Source organism: Urocitellus parryii, chromosome 10 (genome assembly GCF_045843805.1).
Source record: "Urocitellus parryii isolate mUroPar1 chromosome 10, mUroPar1.hap1, whole genome shotgun sequence".
NCBI classification, from domain to species: Eukaryota; Metazoa; Chordata; class Mammalia; order Rodentia; family Sciuridae; genus Urocitellus; species Urocitellus parryii.
The window spans coordinates 46041115-46064480 of NC_135540.1; the positions used below are offsets into that span (position 1 = coordinate 46041115).

General features: G+C 37.7%; 1 protein-coding gene across 3 annotated transcripts in view; it reads left to right on the plus strand.

Annotated features, from left to right (window-relative positions):
- Positions 1-663: 663 nt before the first annotated feature.
- Positions 664-23366, plus strand: part of Metap1 (methionyl aminopeptidase 1) — a 63010-nt gene continuing 40307 nt past the window's right edge. For 2 of the 3 annotated variants that reach the window (XM_026402004.2, XM_077803589.1), the window contains exon 1: positions 665-855. In XM_026402004.2, the coding sequence (XP_026257789.1) occupies positions 742-855 (114 nt within the window). In that variant the 5' untranslated portion in view covers positions 665-741. Of the gene's footprint in view, positions 856-23366 lie in introns of all 3 variants that reach the window. The other variant, XM_026402005.2, reaches the window with a different exon arrangement.

Here is a 23366-nt window from a genome sequence, read left to right on the forward strand (position 1 = left end):
GTGCTACCAGCATTATACATTTTGAACGGCGTGCGGTGGTGTAAAAGTAAAAAAAAAAAAAAAAAAATAGGGAGGACAGATGCAAACCCCAGCTCGCCGCCCCATTGACAGCTCAGTGATCCTCCTTTCTGTGGCAAGCGGTGGTCCTTAGGCCTCAGAACAAACACTACCGGTGAGAAACAGAAAAGGAAATTACTTTCCACGGAGCGGCGGCCGGTGGAACCAAAGCAGAAGAGCGGAGCGCCCTTTTCATCTGCCTCTGGGTTTGGAGACGTGCAGGGCTCTAGAGCCTTGGTGTGGAAGGACGTCCGAGTATGGGTCTCCAGGGCACGGAGAAAGGGCGCGGCGCGACCGCCTCTCTTCGCGGACCCCACATGGCCTACACCGCCCCGAGCCGCGAGGGTGGGATAGCTGCGTGCAACGCAGAACTGCGCAGACCCGGCGAAAACCGAGGCTGGACTCTCCTGCCTCCCCCACGTGCGCACAGCCCCGGAGGCGGGGGAAGGCGGGGGAGGGGTGGGGAGGAGAGGGCGGGGCGCCAGCTGCGCGCGCGGGGCGAGGGCGGGGCGCGCAGCGTGATCCGGGCCGGGCCTGCGCTCCTCCCCCTTCCGCGCCCAGGCCCGCAGCGGGCCGAGCTCCTCCCCCGGCTCGGTCGCTCTCTCCTCCCCTTTGCCCTGCAGTTCCTCCCTCCCTCCCTCCCTCCTCTTCCTCGGTGAGGCGCTCCTCCGGCAGGCAGGCAGCATGGCGGCCGTGGAGACGCGGGTGTGCGAGACGGACGGCTGCAGCAGCGAGGCCAAGCTCCAGTGTCCCACCTGCATCAAGCTGGGCATCCAGGGCTCGTACTTCTGCTCGCAGGTAGACCCCGCTCCCCCAGAGCGCTGCCGGCTCTGCGGACCCCTTTCCTCCTCTGCCTTCGTTTCCCCTCGCGCCCTCGCGGTGGTTCGGGTCGCGCTCCTCCTCTTCCCGCGGCTGCGTTTCCTCTTACCCCACCCCCCGCCCCGCCGCCGCCGCCGCCGCCCCCTCCTCTGGGTTCTCAGGGTCCGGGGCCCTGGGGACTCGGGACGCAGGCGGGGGCGGGGACGCGGTCAGCCGCGGCCATGCGAGCTGAGGGCGGAAGCCGACTTGCCCCGGGTGGCCCGGCAGCCCCAGGGCGACGCGTTTAGGGGCCGGTTCCGGCCGCGCATCCTCCGCGGGGGCGGGGACGCCAGGTGTGGGCAGCTCGGCCGCCCCGCGCAGGTAGGGGGAAAAGGGGCAGCCCGAAGTGGGTAAGCCGCATTCCCGCTGGGCTCGGGTCAGGGGCGTGGGGGCTTCGGGCCGGCAGTGTCGGGTGTCGTCCGGGTGAAGGGGCGGGAGCGACCCGCTGGGCTTGGGGGAGTGGGTTGCTCAGGACAGCTGGAGCCGTGGAGAGGGGCCGAGCTAGACCCAGCCCCACTTCTTTGTGTGTTACTACCGCGTTTTGACACTCAAGCAACTTCGGGGTGGGGGTAGAAAGGGGTTTGTGTAATTCATTCTCTAGGCACCCAAAATTATTAATTTAGAAAACCTTAACGGGATGAGTCACTTCTCTCCATGACAATTTCCCACAGAGTGAGGGGGATAGCTCAGGTGAGGGTTTTGCTTTCAGGCCGTAGTGTATTTTACTAAGTTTTGTGCAGCGGAGCACACCCAGCATCGCATGGGGGTACCGACTGAAGCGTGTGTTCCAGTGTTTGTGTTTACAGAGGAATGCTAGGGTTTCTGCTGTATTTTGAGACTCAGGGCGGCAGTAGTTTTGGTTCTAAGTTAGAGTCTAGGTTTGTTGAAGAGAGGCACATGAATATTCAAATATTAAATTGGTAGTTTCCTGGGTGGAGAAGAGTGGGTCAGAGTTCAGAGGCCTGATGTTGGCGCTGTCCTTGCCAATTTCTGTGAGATCTTGAATTAGTGAACTTAATTTTAATTAATCTTTCTGAGTTCCAGCGTTTGTCTATATAGAGTGGATGATAGTTTTCCTTATATATTTCACTATCTTGTCCGGAGACCTAGATTATCCCTTTGAACGTGAAGTGCTGGTACAAAGTAAGGCTTTTCGTTTTTAAAAGGATGATAAGTAGAATTTAACACTGCCATATATAAAGTGTAAATAAGAATGAAAACAATGTATTAATATAAGTTAAGTATTTTCAAATATAAAATATATAAAAACCAAAGATATATGTAAAAATAAAAATACAAATAAAATCCTTAATGTCATAACACTTGTTAGATAAGCCATTCTGAGAGATCTTAGCTGTTATGTAGGTCTTGTTTTTAGATAGGATATGATCCTTGACCTTGTTGGTATCATTTGGAAAAACTTGCACATGGAGAAGTGTTGCTTGAGCTAAAAATAGCATTAGGGCTACTCAACTTGCTAAACCTGCCACAGGTCCTTTTGATTCTTTAAGGTTCTCTAATTAGTTGAGGCTTGTGTGGGATCTGGACTTAAAACAAAACAATAGTTTGCTTTGGACAATTTGTGTACTATGTGTGTAGAATAATCTGGTTTACAACATGATTAAATTTGGTGACATGTTTGTGATGATAAATTAATTAATATGTACTGACACTTCTCTGTTAGAAATTTTAAAAGATACTAGGAAGCCATATTTATCAAGTGTAACTAACTGTCAGAAAGAACATTGAATCATTTGTGGAAAAATGCCAGACACATTGGTGAAAGCAGGAAGGACTTATTTGTATTGTAGGATTGGGGGAACTCCATATTGGATTCTGCATGTGTATTTCTGGTACCACTGTTCTATCTATAGTCAAACATATCCAGAGTGGCTCTCAGCTTTTTTCATTCTTATTACCACCTCCAGTTTTTAAAATTTGTCACAAAGTCAGTTGTTGTAGCCTCTTCATTAATTTTTCTGCTGTAATTCCTCACCTTGCAAACACACTCCAAAGAAAACAAACAACAACAAAAACAACCAACCCAAACAAGACTTTTGTTTATTTATTTTTATTTTTTATTTTTTGAGAGAGACAGAATTTTAATATTTATTTTTTAGTTATCGGCGGATACAACATCTTTGTTTGTATGTGGTGCTGAGGATGGAACCCGGGCCGCACGCATGACAGGCGAGCGCACTACCCCTTGAGCCACATCCCCAGCCCTAAACAAGACTTTTGTATAGAAGTTATTTTCCCCACAGTCTGATTATGCTTAACCTCATAATAGAGTTCCCATTGCTTTCAGGATTTTGTCCCCACAGTTAAGGTACCTCCTGTGTCTAGCCTTATTTCCTTGTGCCAGTCAGGGGATATCTTTGTGGTCTTATCTTATCCAAAATATCATTTGTCACCTGATACTGTAGTTAATTCCCTCCTAGCTTGAGACCTTGATCAATCAAGTCACTGTAACTTTTCTTAAGCTTATTTCCACATCTGTGATGAAACCAAGACTTTCCCTTGCCACTTCTCTGATCATTTTCACTAGGAGTGGCCTGTCTTCTCTTTGTCCCTATCCTGCCTGGCCCATCTTTGGCAGCAAATAGAAAACAACTATAAGATGCCTTTAGCACCATAAGATATGTAAACCTTTTCCAGTTACTTTGTCAAATCACCTTTTTATTTCCTTTGTAACATTTTATAGTCTGTAATTATCTTATTAGAAAACAGATATGAAGGTCTTTCAATCAAAAGGTGAACTTCATGAATAAGCTATCTTGTTTATTTTATTTTATTTTTTAAAGAGAGAGTGAGAGAGAATTTTTTTTTAATATTTATTTTTTAGTTTTCGGTGGGCACAACATCTTTGTATGTGGTGCTGAGGATCGAACCTGGGCCGCATGCATGGCTACCACTTGAGCCACATCCCCAGCCCTCTTGTTTATTATCCTATGCTCATTTCCTAATGATACTCTGTGTGTAACAAGTGGTCAACATATGTTTGATTTAATCAATGAATAAAAGTGTTAGGCAGAATAGAATAGAGGGTAGACTGCTGCATTTGAGTTACAGCTCCACCCTTTACTAGCTAGATGACTTTGGGCAAATAAAATTTGTTTTTATATTTTCTTTTTAAAATGGAACCATCAGTAGTACTTAGGGTTTTGGTGAAGACTAAATGCTAAGCATGTAAAGCACTTAACACACAAACTTGATAAATATTAGCATTTTATTGTTACACTGGGTTTTATGTTTAAGAAGATAGAGATATATAAGGGCTTAATTTTAAGAAAAACTTATATGAGTAAAGCACGTTTCACTTGAAATTGAACTTTCCAAAAGTTCCTTATGTTTGATTGTGTTTCTTGAAATGTTCACTCTTATTAAATTAATAGTAGATATATATTTTCAGTTATATATAAGGTTTTTTGGAGATAAAGGCTGTGCTTTGCTCATTTTTGTATTTTCTGAAGCATCTTGAGCACAGTAGGTTCACAGTTCATTAATAAAAAACAAAAAACAAAAAAACAATTGACTTGCATGGAAAGCAAAGAATTCTGCATTTACATTATCCATTTTACAGACAATAAAATACTGGGTTAAGGATGTACTGTCAATTATTTACTTGTGATTGAATTTAATTTCTTTTAAATTTTTTAGCTGCTGCTTAATTTAGCAACTGTCCTGCGATGCTTGCTGTCTTGTCCTGAGTTAAAGGATCAGTTGGAAAGGACCTGAGTGATATGCAACTATTTATGCTTAATAGAAAAGAGATAGTAAAGGTGGGCACACACCAGTAGTACCAGCTGCTTGGGAGGCTTGGGTGGAAGGGGTTGTTTGAGCCCAGGAATTGGAGACCTGAGTAGCATAGTGAGAGGAGACCCCCCCCCCCCAAAAAAAAAAAGGGAAGAAAGAAAGAAGATAGTAAATATAATGTAATTTTGGAATCTTTACTCTCATGTCCTTGGTTGAGATATCTCCTGATTTATAAGAGAGGTTTAATGGAGTGTCCTATTCTTGGAGTTGAGGCGAGGGGTGAGTAAGAGGGAGCATGCTAAGTGCCTAGCACAGTGTTCCATAAATGATTTTATTATACCTACAGCCTCATACACTATTAAATCAGTTAATTTTATACCTAAAGAAGGTATATCAAAGATGTTTGAAGGGAAGTATTATTTATTTATGAACATTTGGACAAATTCTTGTTTCAAGTTCTTTGAAAGAAGCAGTGGTAAAGTAATGTGATTAATTAACTCTCAAGGAAGCCAACATGCAGCAGCTTTGAAATGTAGCCCAGCCCTCTGAAACTGTTTCTTTTTCAGCAACAAAGTTCCTGACAATGCAGAGTATTTCTGGAACTTGTCTTTATCAATATTACATATTGTGCTTTTTAAATTTCTAGGCATTTTCTTTAAATTCCTCACGTTCCTAGACAATGCTGCAAGTTAGGCGAATTTGGGTACAACTGTCAAGAGTTTAAGTAAAAGCACAGGACAAGGTATAGAAGGATTGTTTTATTTTTAAACAAATAATGTTACTAATTGTTTATTGCATAAAAATAGAAAATGTAGGTTAACAATTATGCAGAGATAATTTCTGGGAACTTTTTAGTTTTTATCCTTATGAACATGTTTGTATATTGTTACACACGTTTATATGCGTATGTTTATATATGTTTTTACAGGAATGATGCCCTGATGTACATAATTGTAGGGGATTTTTTCACCCTTATATCTTAACCAGTATATTGGGAGTATCATGTTGTGGTTAAATTTATGTTATCTTCTGTAAAGGATGAGGTAGATTGTTATTCATAAACTGTCATTTATTCACTGATTATTGACTTGAGTTTTTTCCACTTTTTTGAAATGCTATTTACTCTTCAATAAGTTCTTGTAAAATTTAAGTAATATTTATTTATTGAGTGTAGAATAATAGAACTGATGCATGAACCCAGATGGAACAACTCCAAAGTGAGTCTATGTCCTTATCAAGCACACAGTTCTCACAGAATAGTTGGTTCAAGAACTTTCTTGTAGTCAGTGGGGTTTTGGCATCTCATACTTATCATAGAACTTGTAAATAATGAACATTATTTTTGTTGGTAGGAATCAGACAAGTCTTAACTTTTTAAAAAATGTTTTATTAGTTGTTGGTAGACCTTTATTTATTTGTATGTGGTGCTGAGACTCCAACCCAGTGCCTCACACATGCTAGGCAAGTGCTTTACCACTGAGCCACAACCCCAGCCCCATAAGCGATAACTTTTGAGTTACCTTTTTGGAAATTGGAAGGCTATTAGAAATGGAAACAATCTTCTATTGTTCACTTAGATTGTGGATTGAAAAGGTTTTAGTCACAGGTTTTTTTAGGTGAGTGTTTTTCGGGTTTGGCATGTTTGCAAAATTTTAAGCTTGGTAGAATGACAAATGTAAGTGCATGGATGAGTTTGAAGTGTTACCAACTTTAGACATTTAAGAAGGAGAAGCACTGGCATGGTGACTGCTTCTGTATTGATGAGGGATTTTCTTTAGTGTTGATAATAAACTTGTAACAGGTGGGAGTACTTTATAGAACAACCACTGGGCTTCTCTTCAGAATGATCCTTTAATAGGATTTAAATTGTGACTTTTTCTGCTTGATCCTGAACCACTTCTGTCCTCACAGTTTTAATTTGAAGCATTCTTTTCATGCTTGGGTATGTAGTGCTCACAGTCCAACAGTTATGTCATTTTATTTTGATTGCTTATTTTGCTTATTTTGATTGACTAGTACCAGTCTTACCTCTGGGTTTGAATAAACAACAATTCAGAATACTCTATGAGCCAGGCATGCTTTCCTATGTTTGGTAGCTGTAGTTAAATCTGTGCAAGAGACTCTGAAATATCCACTGCATTATATATTGTAGTAAGTTTTCTCCTAGTTTTGTCTCCAGGAATCTGTTTCATTGCAAGGCTTAGTAGAAACTTTCATCCTGCTATGCCAGAGCTGGTACAAATATCTTGGAAAGCATTCTCCAAAACCTAATCAGCTGGGGTCTGCTGTCAGCTAGTGTGCATTTATCTGGATCATATGCTCAATCCTCTAGAGAGGTTCAGTATAAATAGTAAATAAATTTATGACTGTAAGCTGGGTGTGGTGGCATGCCTGTAATTCTAGTGGCTTGGGAGGCTGAAGCAGGGAGGATGACAGGTTCAGAACTAGCCTCAGAACTTATAGAGACCCTGTCTCAAAATTAAAAATAAAAAGGGCTAGGGATGTGTCTTGGTGGTTAAGTGCCCCTGGGTTCAATCCTGATTACCCCTACTCACCCCCCCCACCAAAAAAAAAAAAAGAATTTAGCAATTTCCTTTGCCATCATAAAATGGTAGGTAACAAAGACGACTTCTTCAAATTGTAATGCTGTATTTGATTATTCTGACGTAAATGCCAAAGGCAGCCCTTTGTATCAGATTATGAAGGTAACCAAGTCTTTTCCATCAAAGTTTCGAACTTAAATCAGTCAGTAAGATAGGTAAATATTCGGGTCATACATTTTAGAAATGACATGACTTTTTTCCTCTGATTTTGTTAACTGGTTTGGCCATTTGAATACTGAAAACTTTGTACTGTTTGTGACTAAACAAATGTAGAAAAAATACATATTAAGTTATTACACAAGTCATTTAGTATTGCTTTTGAATTGAGGTCTTAAGTACTAAAAGTCAGGATCTATGTATATTCTAAAATTTTTGGTGTTGAGAAGAATTTAAAAAATTAGTAATTCATTCTAGCCTGTAAAGAAACATGCTGTAGTAAATGCCTGTGTTCCTACAATAACTTATTTAAAAAAAAAAAAGTCATCAGGAAAACAAGAAAAAATAGAAGGCTCCTATATGTTCCTTACCTATTGTCCCTTTCTTCCTATGTGTTGGGTACTCCATATCCTGAATTTTGTGTTTATCTTTCATTTGCATTTCCATGTTTGAGTCCTTATTAATGTGTTAGTACAGTTTTTATGTTTTAAAAATTTTATCAATGAAATCACTGCATTGCCACTTGGTATTCCAATGAATTAATGTGTTATACTTTAGTTGTTCTTCTGTTAATATGGATTTTTGCTGTTCCAAGTTTTGCTATTATTAACAGTGCTGCCTTAAATATGATTGCAGCTAATTCTTGATAGCTTGTGTGCAAGTTTCTCTTAGGTATACATGTAGGAAAAAAATTCTTGGGCCACAGGATATATTTTCAGTTTTACTTTGATGATGACATATTGTTTTCCAAGTGGTTATATATATATTCCCATCATCTGTAAGTTTATATTATATATTCTGTAATGTATAATATTTATATTAATATATTATTATAGTTTCCTATCCTGGGTTTTTGATTAATACAGAATTTGTGTTACTTAGGAATAGCAGCATTTATTGGGCTATTTTCATATTCATTATCTTGGAAACACTTAAGTTTTTGTATCCTTTTTTTTTTTTAGATTTTTTTTATTGTTGGTTGTTCAAAACATTAGATAGTTCTTGATATATCATATTTCACACTTTGATTCAAGTGGGTAAGTTTTTGTATCCTTAAGGAGCTATACTTGTATGGATAGGAAGTACTTAAATAAATGCCAACAAAGTGCTAGTCAAAGTTATAAATATGGAGTTTTTTCCTGAATTAAAAAAAATGTACTATTAAGTTTAATGGCTTGTGAAAAATTTCACACAAATTGGAAAGATTGAAGAATAATACAAGTTGAGCATCCTTAATTCAAATCTGAAATCTGAAGCTTAGTGTCAGCATGATGCTCAAAAATTTTCAGAGTTTAGAGCCTTTCACATTTTGGATTTCTGGATTAGGGATGTTCATCTGGTAAAGTCTGAGCAAATGTTACCACACTGTTCCCAGCCTGTTTGAATAAGGGGGTACTCAACTTGTGTAACTAATTGCTTTATACAGTTAGTATGCATTGCCTAAAAGTACCACTTTGCTTTGTTTGTTTAATTTGTGTGTACTTGTATGTGGGTATTTGTTGAGATACATTGGAGAATTCCACAGATTGCATGACATTGCATTCATTAAATATTTAGCATGCATCTTCTCAAGGCAAGGGCATTCTTTCCAGACTATATTAATATTATTACACCTAAGAAAATTAACAATAGTAATTCCCTAATACTGTCTAACAGCCAGTCCTATTCAAGTATCCAAGCATCTTTTATAAAAGCATTATTATTTAAAAAAATCAGAATCTTATCAGTTCTCATAGAACTTGGTTGTCATGTTGCTTATTAGTCTTTTAAAATTGAGAACAGTCTTATCTGTATTTCATGATGCTAACTTTTTCAAGACAGTAGTCATTTGTTTGTAGAACGGTGCACATTAGTGTTCCCCCCCCCCACCACCTTCCCCCACTACTGGGGATTGAACCCAGTTAGATAAGCACTGAGTTACATTGCCAGTCTGTTTTATTTTGAGACGGGGGCTATTGTTTTAAAAATTATTTTTCTTTAGTTGTAGATGAACACAAGGAGTTTATTTTATTTGTTTATTTTTATGTGGTTCTGAGGACTGAACCCAGTGCCTCACACATGGTAGGTGAGCACTCTACCATTGAGCCACAGCCACAGCCGGAGACAGGGGCCTTTTTAAATTTTTTAAAAATTCTTTTTAGTTATACATGACAGTAGGATGTATTTTGACATATCATAATACATGGAGTATAACTTCCCATTCGTATGGTTGTACATGATGTGGAGTTATACTGGTCATGTATCATATAAACAAAAGTTGTGTCTGGTTCATTCTATTGTTTCCCATTCTCTTCCTTCCCCCATTCCCTCCTTCCTTCTCCCATTACTCCCTTCCTTCCCCCATTCCCCCCATCCCTCTCCAGTTCCATGAACCTCCACTCCTCCCTCCCCCCTGCCTATTATGAGTCAGCATCCACATATCAGAGAAACCATTTCGCCTTTGGTTTTTTGGGTTTGACTTATTTTACTTAGCATGATAGTCTCAAGTTCCATCTACTTACCAGCAAATGCCATAATTTCATTCTTCTTTATGGCTGAGTAATATTCCATTGTGTATATGTATCACATTTTCCTTACCCATTTTTGTTGAAGGGCACCTAGATTGGTTCCATAGCTTAGCTGTTGTGAATTGAGCTACCATGAACATTGATGTGGCTGCATCACTATAATATGCTGGTTTTAAGTCCTTTGGGTATATGCTGAGGAGTGGGATAACTGGGTCACATGGTGGTTCCATTCCAGGTTTTCTGAGAAATCTCCATACTGCTTTACAGAGTGGTCGCACCAGTTTGCAGTCCCATCAGCATTACATGACTGTGTTTTTCCCCCCACATCTTCACTAGCATTTATTGTTACTTGTATTCTTGATCATTACCATTTTGACCAGAATGAGGTGAAATCTCAGTGTAGTTTTAATTTGCATTTCTCTAATTGCTGGTGATGTTGAACATTTTTCATATATTTGTTGATCGATTGTATTTCTTCTGTGAAGTGTCTTTTTATTTCTTTTGCCCATTTATTAATTGGGTTATTTGTTTTTTTTTTTGGTGTTAAGTTTTTTATATATCCTGGGGAGTAATGCTTTATATGAGGTGCAGGTGGCAAAGATTTTTCTCCCATCCTGTACGCTCTCTTTTCACATTTTTGATTGTTTCCTTTGCTGTGAAGGAGCTTTTTAGTTTGATAAAATCCTGTTTATTAATACTTGATTTTATTTCTTTATTCTGGGAGTCTTGTTAAGGAATTTGGTTCCTAAGCCAACATGATGGAGATTTGGGCCTACATTTTTCTTCTAGTAGGCACAGAGAATCTTCTTTACCAAAGTTACAAGCTTACAAATAGTCTTTACCAAAGATAGCTTTGAATTGTAATCCTCCTGCCTTAACCTTTAGAGTAGATGTGGGATTACAGGTGTGTACTGCTGTGTCCAAATGAATGTTATGCATTTTGGGTTATCTGATTATTTTTTCATAATGTTTTGTTCTTTTAGCCTTCCCCGCCTTTTGTGGTACTGAGGATTGAACTGAGGTGGCCTACTACTGAGCTGGATCCCCAGCCCTTTTTATATTTTATTTTGAGATGATGTCACTAAGTTGCCACGGCTGGCCTCAAATTTGCAATCTTCCTGCCTCCTGTATCCGTAGTCCCTGGGTACATGATTGTGCAATGCCATATATGGCTGTCTCTCTTGCGTTTTCTGTAAACTAGGAATTAAGTCCACATGTCCAGTTAGATTCTAGTGAAACACTGATGAGATCCATAGGTGATATTGTGTATTTCATATTGTGTCGTGTCAGCAGGCATAGAATGCCTGGTTTATTCCAGTCCTAATCGTTCTAAATTTGATCACTTGGCTAAAAGGTTGCTGGCAAATCATTGTAAGTGTACATTTTTTACTTTGTACATAATCTATGGAAGGATACTCTGGCACTATGGAAATATGTGTTTCTTCAGTAATCTTTCTTTTTTTTAAACCTTTATTTTATTTATGTATATGTGGTGCTGAGAATCAAACCCAGTGCCTCACACATGTGAGACAAGAGCTACAACCCCAGCCCTAGTAATCTTTCTTAAAGTGGTGTTAGCATCTTTGATGTTCCTTGCCTGATAATTATTTCATGAGGGCTGCAAGAGGTGATTTCCCTCCAGTTCTGTCATTTAATAACTGATTTTTTCCCCCTGCAGTAAGGTAGAATTTTCTAATCAATTGATAAAAGCAGTGTGCTAAAATGGTATTGTTAATATTACCACTAGAAAGACAGGTAATGGTAGTTTCCTAGTTACTTCAGTGATTACAATTTTTTTAAAAAAATTTTTCAGGTTAGTGAAATTTTTCTTTTTGATATTCAAATTGTCTCATTTGTTCAGTGATACTACCTTAAATTGGCTTCTTCTTAGCCTTCTCCATTAGTTTCTGATTGCTTCTCTTTTTGGCACAAGACAAATCTGATTTATCTTATACTTTTCCTACCCCAGATCTGTAATAAATCTATTTCTAAAAAGTCCCTGGTTTCTGGTAGTAATGTTTATTAGAAGTATATATATTTTGTTGTTGTTTTGTGAAAGTGATGGATAAAACTGTTGGTTTCTTAGCATAAATCAAGCAGTAGCTACATACTGTGCCAGTGTTGTATTCTCTATTGCTATGTAGTAATGAAGCCAGTTTCACTTAAGTATGTCCTTTGTGTAGCAATAAAAATTATTAATTTTATTTAAAAAATGAATATATTGCTATTGGAATATCCTTGCCTCTAGGAGAAGGGAAGTGACATTCTAAGGAACTTTTCAGATGTGGAGAACACAAGACAGGCCAAAAGGATAGTTGTTCAAGTACCACAGTAAATAGTCAAAAAATGGGATAGGTAATGATAGACTCTTAAAGACCTCCAGAAGGAGATGAGTTAAGAACTGGATTTTGAGAGTAAAGTAGGTATGTGAATAAAATAAATAGGTAGATAAATAAAAAGGCATGTATTGAGGTGGAGGAGAGAACATTCTCTCCAGGGGATGGATGTGTTTATGGAAGTAGGAAGGAGTAAGTTGAGTCTTATGTGTGGCAAGTAGAAAATCGTGACTTGAGTGAAGAGCACAAGTATAGAAATGTAGAAACATAAGGAATTGAAAGGATTGTTAGTGGGAATAGAGGCCTTGTTGTTCCATTGAAAACTTTATTTTTTTCCAAAATGTAAATATTTTATTATTTTTCATTATAAGATACAGTACATTATCTTTGCAAAATTTAATATAGTAGTATATAAAGTTGAAAACTGTCATAATCTCAACATCTTAAAAGCATCTTAGTTTGGTTTATTATTTGTCCAGACTTTTGAATATGTGTTGTATGGAGCTTAAAAACATTGGTACTGTGTCAAAAGGGTCTGCATAGCTTTGTCATTAATTAGCTGTGTGTTTTCTGGACGTGATAATTAACCTGTACTGCAGGTTTCTTATCTTTAAAATGGAATATATGTAATAATAGTACTACCTCTTAGATTTATTGTGAGGATTAACAGTTAATAAATGGTAAATCCTTAAGTTAGTATTTGGTATATGGTAAACACATGTTAGCTTTTGTTTTCATTCTTTCCAAATAAAAATAGAATCACTGCTCTAAATTATATACAGTCATTTTTTGATATCTTCTTTAAAAAGTGTAACTATTATCATTTAACCATTTTTAAGTATTCAGTACAGTAGTGTTTAGGGCATTTCCATTAAAAATATGTTTATGTATTTTTATTTTTTTCTAATTAGTTATACATGATAGCAGAATGCATTTCGTTTCATTGTACACAGTGGAGCACAGTTTTTCATTTCTCTAGTTTTTCATGGTGCAGAGTCCCACCATTTGTGCAATCATACATGTCCCTAGGGTAATGATATCCATCTCATTCCATCTTCTTATCTACCCCATGTCCCCTCCTCTTCACCCCCTTTGCCCAACCCAAAGTTCCTTCATTCTTCCCACGCCCCCCCTCCGTTGTTGTGAAACAGATTTCCAGAACTTTTTCATCTTGCATAACTGAAATTCTGTATCATTAAATACCTCCTCTTTGCCCCTCTCCCCCAATCCCCTGGTAACCACCATTCTATTTTTTATGTCTGTGAATTTGACTACTGCACCTACCTTAAAATGGAATGATACCATATTTCCTTTTGTTATTTGCTTGACAAGGTTAATTCATTTTTGTGGCATCTGACAGGATAACTTTCCTTTTTAAGGCTACATACTATTTCATTGTTTATATGTATCATGCTTTATTTGTTTATCTTGTTCTTTCTTTAATGGGAATTTGGATTGTTTCAACCTCTTGATTATTATGAATAGTGCTTATAAACATGGATATGCAAAAATCTCTGAGCATCTGCTTTCAGTTCTTGTAGATACATACTCAGAAGTGGGATGCTGGATCATATGATAGCTCGATTTTTATTATTTGAGGAACTACTGCACTGTTTTCTATAGTGACTGAATTATCTTACAGTTCCCATAGCGTACCCGGGTTTTGGTTGCACCACATCCCGGTGAACACTTGCTATTTTCTTTTCTTTTTGTAGTAATCACCCTAATGGCTATGAAGTGATATCTCATTATAGTTTTGATTTGTATTTCCCTGATGATTAGTTATATTAGCACCTTTTCATATAGTTGTTGGCTATTTGTATATCATCTTTGGGAAAATGTCTCATGTACTTTACCTAGTTTTTAATTGGATTATTTGTTTTTTTATGTTAATTTGTAAGAGTTTTAAAAAACATTGTAAATATGAACCCTGTGTCATCTTATGAGATTTGTAAATCCTTGCCTTCCTTTTGTAGGTTGTCTTTTCTTTATATAGCCTATGTCCTTTGATGAACAAGTTAGCATTTGATGAATTCCCACTGGTTCAGTTTTGCTTTTGTTGCCTGTGCTTTTGGTGTTAATTCCAAGAAATCATTGTCAAATCAGTGTCAGATCTTTATGTTTATTTGAGAGTTTTATAGTTTTGATTCTGACATTTAGATCTTTAATCCGTTCTAAGTTAATTTTGCATGTTTTCCAGTACCATTTGTTGAAGAGACTGACTTTTAGTTATCTGGGCATCCTTATCAAAGATCAGTCAGCTATTTGCAGAGGTTTGTTTGTGACCACTATTCTGTTCCATGGTCCATGTATGTGTTCTTATGTCAGGACCATATTGTTTTGATGACTGTGGCTGCATAATTTTTTTTTAAGAGAGAGAGAGAATTTTAATATTTATTTTTTAGTTTTCGGCGGACACAACATCTTTGTTTGTATGTGGTGCTGAGGATCAAACTCAGGCCACACGCATGCCAGGCGAGCGCGATACCGCTTGAGCCACATCCCCAGCCCCTGCATAATGGTTTTTGAAATCAGGATATGTGAGTCTTCAACTTTGTTTTTTTTTTGAAAAATGTTGTTTGAGAATATTTTCAGTTTCTACAGAACATGCCCTTTTTGGGGGGCGGGGTACCAGGGATTAAACTCAGGGGTGCTTAACCACTGAGCCACATCCCCAGCCCTTTTAAATATTTTATTTAGAGACAGAGTCTTGATGAGTTGCTTAGGGCCTTGCTAAGTTGCTGAGGTTGGCTCTGAACTTGAGATCCTGCCTCAGCCTCCTGAGCCGCTGGGATTACAGGCGTGTGCCTCTGTGCCTGGCATTATTTTATTCTTCTTAATGCTATTGTGAATTGAATTGTCTTCTTAATTTACTTTTCTATTTGTTACTTATTAGTGTGTAAAATGTATGATTTTTGCTCGTTGATTTTGTATCTGCAACTTTGCTGCATTGGTTTGTTAGCTCTAACAGGTGTCTATTTTTTTTTTTGTGTGTGTGTATGTGGAATCTTTAGAGCTTTTAAAATACAAGATCAAGTTACTTCCTTTTTGGACGCTTTTTATTTCATTTTCATGCCTGACTGTCCTGGCTAGGACTTTGAAAACAATGTTGAATAGAAGTGGTAAGAGCTGGTATGCTTGTTTTATTCCTAGTCACAGAGGAAAAGCTTTTTAGTTTTTTATCATTGAATTTTGATGTTAGCTGTGGCTGTTAATGTATGACCTTTATTATGCTGAAGTAGTTTACTTTTTTTTAAAATACTTTTTTTGTTATAGTTAAACGTAATACCTTTATTTGTTTTATGTGGTTCTGAGGATCAAATCCAGTGCCTCATACGTGCGAGGCAGCGAGGCAAGTGCTCCACCACTGAGCCACATCCCCAGCCCAGTTTACTTTTATTCCTATATCAATAATCTTTCTTTTTTCCCCTCAATTGAGATGATTAAGTGATTTTGTTCTTCATTCAGTTAATGACTATGTATTTATATATTTAATACACATAATACTATGTTACATTGAATATATAATCTATTATGTGTGTATATGTGTGTGTGTGTATATATATATATATATATATATATATATATATATGTGTGTGTGTGTGTATATTACATGTTTGTACGTTGAACTATTTACCCCTGAATTCAGGAGTGAATTTCACTTAGTCATGGAATATAATCCTTTTTAATCTGTTTTGTTAGTATTTGTTGGGGTAGTTTGCTTACTTGTTCATAAGGAATGTTGGTGTGTGTGTGTGTGTGTGTGTGTGTGTGTGTTTATTAGTGTCTTCAGTTGGCTTTGGTCACAGGGTAATGTTGACTTCATAGAATGATCTTGGAAGTTTCCCCTCATCTTTGTTGTTGAGTCTTCTCTCTTTTTACTGGTAACGTACGTGTGTGTGTGTGTGTGTGTGTGTGTGTGTGTGTGTGTGTAATGTACAAAAAAAGATTAATATAGTTAAAAAAATTTTGATACATAATGTACATTTTTGAGGTGTACAGTATAGTATTTCGTTTGTGATATTGTGTAATGATCAATTAGCATATTCATTACCTCAAACATTTATCATTTCTTTGTTGGTAACATTTAAAATCCTATCTTCTAGATGTTTTGAAACAGGATAAATTATTAACTGTAATCTCCCTACCCTGCTATAGAACGTAAGAACATATTCCTTGTACCAAATTATAATTTTGTAGCTGTTAATGAATCTCTGTCTGTCCTCTCCTCCCCCCGCTTCCCAACTTATAGTAAACATTAGTTCATTCTTAATATCTGTGAGATCACAGATCTCACGTGAGTAAGAACACAGTATTTGCCTTTCTGTGCCTTGCTTAATATCATGTTCTCTAGGCTTATCTGTGTTGTCACAAACGAGAGGATTTTATTATATTTATGGCTTAATAATGTTCCACTGTGTGTTTATACTACATTTTCTTCCTTCCTTCATCTGTTGACACTTAGGTTGATTCTATAGCTTTGCTATTACAGGGAGTGCTGCTGTAAGCATGAGAGTGCAGCTATCTCTTCCTTTCTTTTGGTAATATATCCAGTAGTAGTATTGCTTGATCATACGTTAATTTTATTTTTATTTTTTGCAGAATCTCCCTATTGACTGTACTAATTCACATTTTCACCTACAACCTTTCTGTGCATCTTCTCCAGTATTAGTTACTTTTTTTGTCTTTCTAGTCTCAGTGGGGTGAGATGATGTAGGGGTTTGTTGTTGTGGTCTTGATTTGCATTTCCCTGATGAGTAGTGATGTTGAGCATTTTTTCATATATTTGTTGGATATTTTCATATCTTTTGAGAAGTTTTATTCAGGTCATTTCCTGTTTTTAAATTGGATTACTTGTTTTTTGCTATTGATTTGAGTTTTTTATGTATTCTGGATATGAATCTCTTGTTGGATGAAGTTTATATTGTTTCTCCCATTCTGCGTGCCATCTTTTCACTTTCTTGTTTGCTTTGCTGATTCAGATTTTTTTTAATTTGATATAGTCCTGTTTTTCTATTTTTGCTTTTTGTTTCCTGTGTTTTTGAGAAAGTCTTATTCAAGAAAGTCTGTCATACCAATATTCTGAAGTATTTCTACTGCTTCCTTTTGATAGTTTCATGTCTTTCTTACATTTAAGTCTTTAAGCGATTTTGAGATGATTTTTGCATATGGTGACTGATGGGGGGGGTCTAATCTAAGTTTCGTTGTGCATATGAATGTGCAGGTTTTCCAGCACCATTTTTTGAAGAGACTATCTTTTCTCCAGTGTGAGTTTTTGGTGTCTTTGTCAATAGGCAGTTGCCTGTAGATATGGATTTATTTCTGAGTTCTCCATTCTGTCCATTGGTTTGTGTGTCTTTTTTTTTTTTTTTTTTTAAATATTGGGAATTGAACTCAGAGGCACTTTACCACTGAACCAGCCTTTTTATTTTTTATTTTAAGACAGGATTTCATTAAATTGCTTAGGGCATTTTTAAGTTGCTGAAGCTGGACTCAAACTTGTGATCCTTTTGCTTCAGCCTCTCGAGTTGCTGGGATTACGGGTATACACCATGAGGCCCTGCCTAAGTGTCAGAATGCCAGTAACATGCTGTTTTGGTTGCTGTGGCTTATAGTATGTTTTGAAGTCAGGTATTATGACATCTTTTGCTTTTTTCTTTTTACTCACTGTTGGTTTGGTCTATTCTGGATCTTTTGTGGTACTATATAAATTTTAGGATTATTTATTTCTTTGAAAAATATCATTGGTATTTTGATAGGGATTGCTTTTCTCTTTTTTCTTAGTTAATGGAAAGTTCGTCACTTATGCTGATCTTAAAAAAAATTAGTTTCATTGAAATTTTTGTTTGTTGTTCTCCAGTATGTATTATTATCTTCCTTCTGCTAGCTTTTTAAAAAAATAATTAATTTTTAGTTATAGATGGATACAATATCTTTATTATTTTTTTATGTGGTGCTGAGGTTTGAACTCGGTGCCTCACGTGTACTAGGTATGTGCTCTACCACTGAGCTCCAGCTCCAGCCCTTGCTAGCTTTTTGTTTTTATTTCTGCTTCTGGTTCCTTGAGGTGTAAAGTTTGGCTGTGAATTTGATTGAGATCTTTGTTTTGTAACGTGTTTATAGTGATCAACTTTCCTCTTAACATTGTTTTTGCTGCATCCCACAAACCTGGATGTTTGGTGGTTTTGTTATTGTCTCAAGGTGTTTTAGCTTTCTGTCACTATAATCAGGAACTAATCACCCTATAAAGAGTAAAGGTTTTTTTTTGGCTCATAGTTTTAGAGGTTTTAGTACCTTGCTTTGGTCCTGTGATAGCACGTGGTGGTGGCATTTAGTAAACCTTCTTTTGTAGTCTGGGGCTTCTTAGATGATGGGTTTACTTGTAGGTATTTCATAAAGCTGTATCATCCTTTCCTGAATTTGTCAAATTTAAGTGCCTACCATATTATATTCCAGGCACTATACTAAGTGCTGGGGATAAAACAGTAAGAGAAAAATGGGTTTTGTCCCAGAGGGTCTGCAGTCTTCAAGAAGAGCTACATTAAATAATCACAGATAGTATGAATGTTAAGTACAACAAAGGAAAAGCAGTGTCTGGTACTTGTGAGAAACTGCAGGTAAAAAAGGCACGTAATTCATTGAAGAGGTGGTTGGATGCTGGTCAGAGAAGGCCTCATAGAGTAAGTGATATCTGAGCTGAGATTTGACAGGTTACTGGGATGAACACGTGAGGAGCCAGAGAGAAGCACTGGGAATGGACAGAGAAAAGGGGGAGTGTGGGTGGTGCTACATAGATGGGGAAATAAACCTGTGGTCAGGTTGCCCAGAGCCTTGTTGGCTATAGAAATGTTGCTGCTGTATGCTAGTGAAGGGACTGGGCTGATTCATACAAAGATGGTAAGGATGGATGATTTGAGAGCTGCTCAGTAAGTAAAATTAACAGAAACTGGAAGTCTGTTTGCTTTGTTGGTAAGGAGTCACTTTTGGACAGGTCTACTGCATCTTTATTAAAATAGGTCCATGGCATTCTCAAAGACCTTTGCTGTAATAAGCTGAGAGAGAGGGAGACTGAGTGATGGTGTAGGTGTATTAATGGGTATATGTAAATGAACAGTCCCTTTGAAAATATTGGCTCTGTTTTCTCTCCTCACAGAAATGGAAAGGAACTTGTGTGTGTTCAGCACCTCTACTGTGTGCCAGATTCTTCACATCCAGAGTCTTGTTGGTTAAATTCTCTGAGCAATCCTATGAGGGTGGTATTATTAAATACTTATTAGTGCAGCAAAAAAATTTACCCAAGGACAAGTATTGCTCTTAAGTCAAAACCCAAGTCTCTCCTTTTCAAGCCCTTGGATTCTGGTGATGTACTGTTACTGACTTCACTTAACGGGGACTGGTTTTATGGAAATCTTGCAAAATTACCGAAGCAGGATTGGCTCCATCTGAGGTTGTGCAAGTCCAAGTTAGAGGAAAAAGATTTCCAATGATTTTGGCTTATATAGTATCTAGGAGCAGAGCTTGCAGGCAAAGTTGTCAAGTGTTAGGCAAAGTTCTGTTTCTGAATGCATCTCTCCTTGCTTTGTGAAGTAATAGCCTCATTTATACAGAATTTGCCTTTCCTTGAAAGTTGCAGCTCAAATAAATCAGTCTTCCTTCTGATTCTGATTCCTTCTGATTCTGTGTCAGAATCTGATCTTGGTCTTCTGAGCCTTTATAACATTGTGTCCTATTCTTCTAGTGCTTATTACAGTTTGTAAATAGTGATTTTTCTATGAATCTTCTCCTTTTTAGCTGTAGTTGGACACAATACCTTTTTTTAAAAAAATATTTATTTTTTAGTTTGTAGTTGGACACAGTACCTTTATTTCACTTATTTATTTTTTTTGTGGTGCTGAGGATTGAACCCACAGTCTCACATGTGTGAGGCGAGTGCTCTACCATTGAGCCACAACCCCAGACCAGCACAATACCTTTATTTTAGTGTGGTGATGAGGATCGAACCCAGGTCCTTGCACTTTAAGAGTGACTATCATTATTTGGTAGGAACTGGCCACATTTTCAACACTTACTTTTAATAGAGTATATATATTTATTATGGCACTGGTTGGAATATGTAATTCATCAATTGTAATTGCCAAACTATTAATTTTGCTAATACGAGGTATGTGTTAGTCAGAACCTCTTTCTGGTATGCATAGGTGTGCTGAGAATGGATGAAAGGTGTATATTTGAGATGTACTGAGCCCTTGAAAGCAGCTAGGTGCTGCCTGGTATAACTTGTGATACCTCTATATTCCACAGGTTCTACATCCACAGATTCATCCAGCTGACGATATTTGAGGGGAAAATTCCAGAGAGTTCCCAAAAGTCAATCTGGAATTTGTACTATGTGGAATTTATGCTATGTGGAATCTACCTACATGAAGTGACATGTAGGCATACTGTGTTGTAGTCTCTCACCATTTCACAAGTCATCTTGCTCCACCACTCATTGCTTAAGCATTGTTTGCCTTGAGTCTTCTTATGTACTATGCAGTTGGACCTATAATGATTATTTCTGTATTGAACACGTATAGACTTTTTTCTTGTTATTCCCTGAAAAATACAGTACAACATCTATTTACATGGCATTTGCTTTATGCAACATGTTTTTTTTTAATTTATTTTTAATTTTTTTAGTTCTTGGCGGACACAACATCTTTGTTGGTATGTGGTGCTGAGGATTGAACCTGGGCCGCACGCATGCCAGGCGAGCGCGCTACCGCTTGAGCCACATCCCCAGCCCGGCATTTACTTTAAATTTGGGGTTATAAGTAATCTGGAGATGATTTAAAGTAAAAAGGAGGTTGTGTGTAGGTTATATGCAAATATTATGCCTTTTTATAAAGGGATGTGGGCATCTACATATTTGGTGTCTGCGGAAGGGTCCTGGAATCATCCCCGGATACTGCAGGACAAGTAACTGTATTGTGAGATCTTGGGTCTTTATAAATTCTTTGAATATTGTTGATATTTTTGTTTAGCAGGCTACTAATCTGGTTGGATTTAGGTTGTAAGTTCTGTGGACTGTGGTTCACATGTAAGTTCATTTTTCAAGGCTTTTGCAGTACTTCCACATCTGTCCCAGAGCTCAACCTGAAATGGAGATGATAGGCTATTTGTTAGCTCTGTTCTCACAAGCATCAGAACAACTTCATGAGGTATTTCTAGGCTCCTTGGGGATCCTTGTTTTGGTTCTCTGTCCAGAAAACTGGGGTTTTAGTTACCTGTATTGTTGTGCCCTTTCATGACTGTGCCCATGTCTGGGGCTAAGTGGCAGGAGGTGGAGAGTGGAAAAAGCAATTAGTTTTTGCTTCACCTTCCTTGGACCACAGCATCACTGTGGAAAATGCCCATCCCTCAGAATTTTGGTTCATACAAGCTTTTGTGGGCAGCACCTTAGGATTGTGCGGGGACTGAGATGTGAGAGAACAGAAAGGAAGATAAATTTCTGTACTCTCTCTGAGCATGGAAATTTCTCTTTCCTTGAGAAAGAATTGTAGGGTTTCTTCTGAGCATTTTGTATTTCAGTGGTCATTTAATGCTGCCCACAGGGTTTCAAAGCCAGGGACATACTAAACTCATTACCAGTTCAGTGGTACTTTGATTTTTGCATTTCCCTAATCTGCCTGCCACTATTTATTTTTCTGAGCTTTCAAAAGTTGATCCTCGCATTCTCTTTGGATTTTATAGTTGAACTAAATCTGTGATGTCTGTCTCCTTTGTCGTGTGTGTCCACTGGTATCTCTGCTCACTGAGTTTATTTATTTTTAATTTTTAGAACAGTTTTTTAAAGTATATACATCACATCAAGTCATGTGCCAAACTTTTTTTTTAATCTTTATTTATTTATTTTTTTATGTGATGCTGAGGATTGAATCCATGGCCTCACGCATGCAAAGCAAGTGCTCTACCACTGAGCTATGACCCCGCCCCATAGAGCAATTTTCTTAAGGATTGTGTTTGTATCTGCAAACCTTGGTTATAGGCAGTGCTCAAATACTTCTATCCAGTAGGCTTTTCTTTTCTGTCATGGTATAAGCTAGGTAGACATATTTATTTTTGTAACATTTTGTGGTTTGTTTGCTTGCTTGTTTTGGCTGTACTAGGGATTGAACCCAGGGTTTTGTGCCTGGAAGGCAAGTGCTGTGCCCCTGAGCTGCATCCCCAGCCTTTGTAACATTTTAAATGTATCTTTTTCCATTTCTCCCTGATGGTTCCTACATTCTCCTTTTAAAATTTAAATTGGTATGTAAAACTCCTGTGTTCTCTAAATGAGTCATCTGGGATAGAATTGTGCTTTATTTAAGGAAAGGTATATTAGTTCTGTGAGAATAAAACAATGCTGGGTTATGAAAAAATATTATGTTCACATAACCTATTTAGAAAAGTTTCATAAATGATTGTGTCAAGTTACTAACTGTATAAAAGCAGTTCTCATTTTATGTAGTTTTGATATGCCTGAACTTAATTTTCATGATTTACTTAAAACCAGTCCTCTAACAGTAATACAGAAGGCAGTTACCATAGCACATTAATGTGAAGTAATTATTACATAAAATAGACTTTGCTGTTAGCTTTTCTATCTGTAAATCACTATGTAAACTAATAGATGTTCATCTTAGTCATTGATTAGTCCCTTCACTTCTTTGAAAGCCTGTGAGTGACTGGTCATTGTGTATTTACCACTCAGTTCACATGCAGGCAGAAAAGCTTGTAGTCGTGTTGCTGCCTTGTTTCCCAATCATAAGCTTACTATTGGATAATCAATCACAAGGAAGAACTGACCAACAAAGATGAAAGTGCAGCAAAGAAATGTTAAGTGACAATGCTGGAAGTGAAATTTAAATCAAACATAAGTGGGGAATGTAGAAGAAATACATGTGAATGACCTCGGGAATGCTGACATTGCAGCCATTCTAGAGACCCTGGATATGCAGCCAGAAGAACTAGGGAGGCATAAATGAAGAAGCGGTTGTGATCAAAATGTGATGATGTTACAGGGAAAGGGACACCAGCAAAATCTTGATGTTATGGAAACTTTCAGAGGTTTT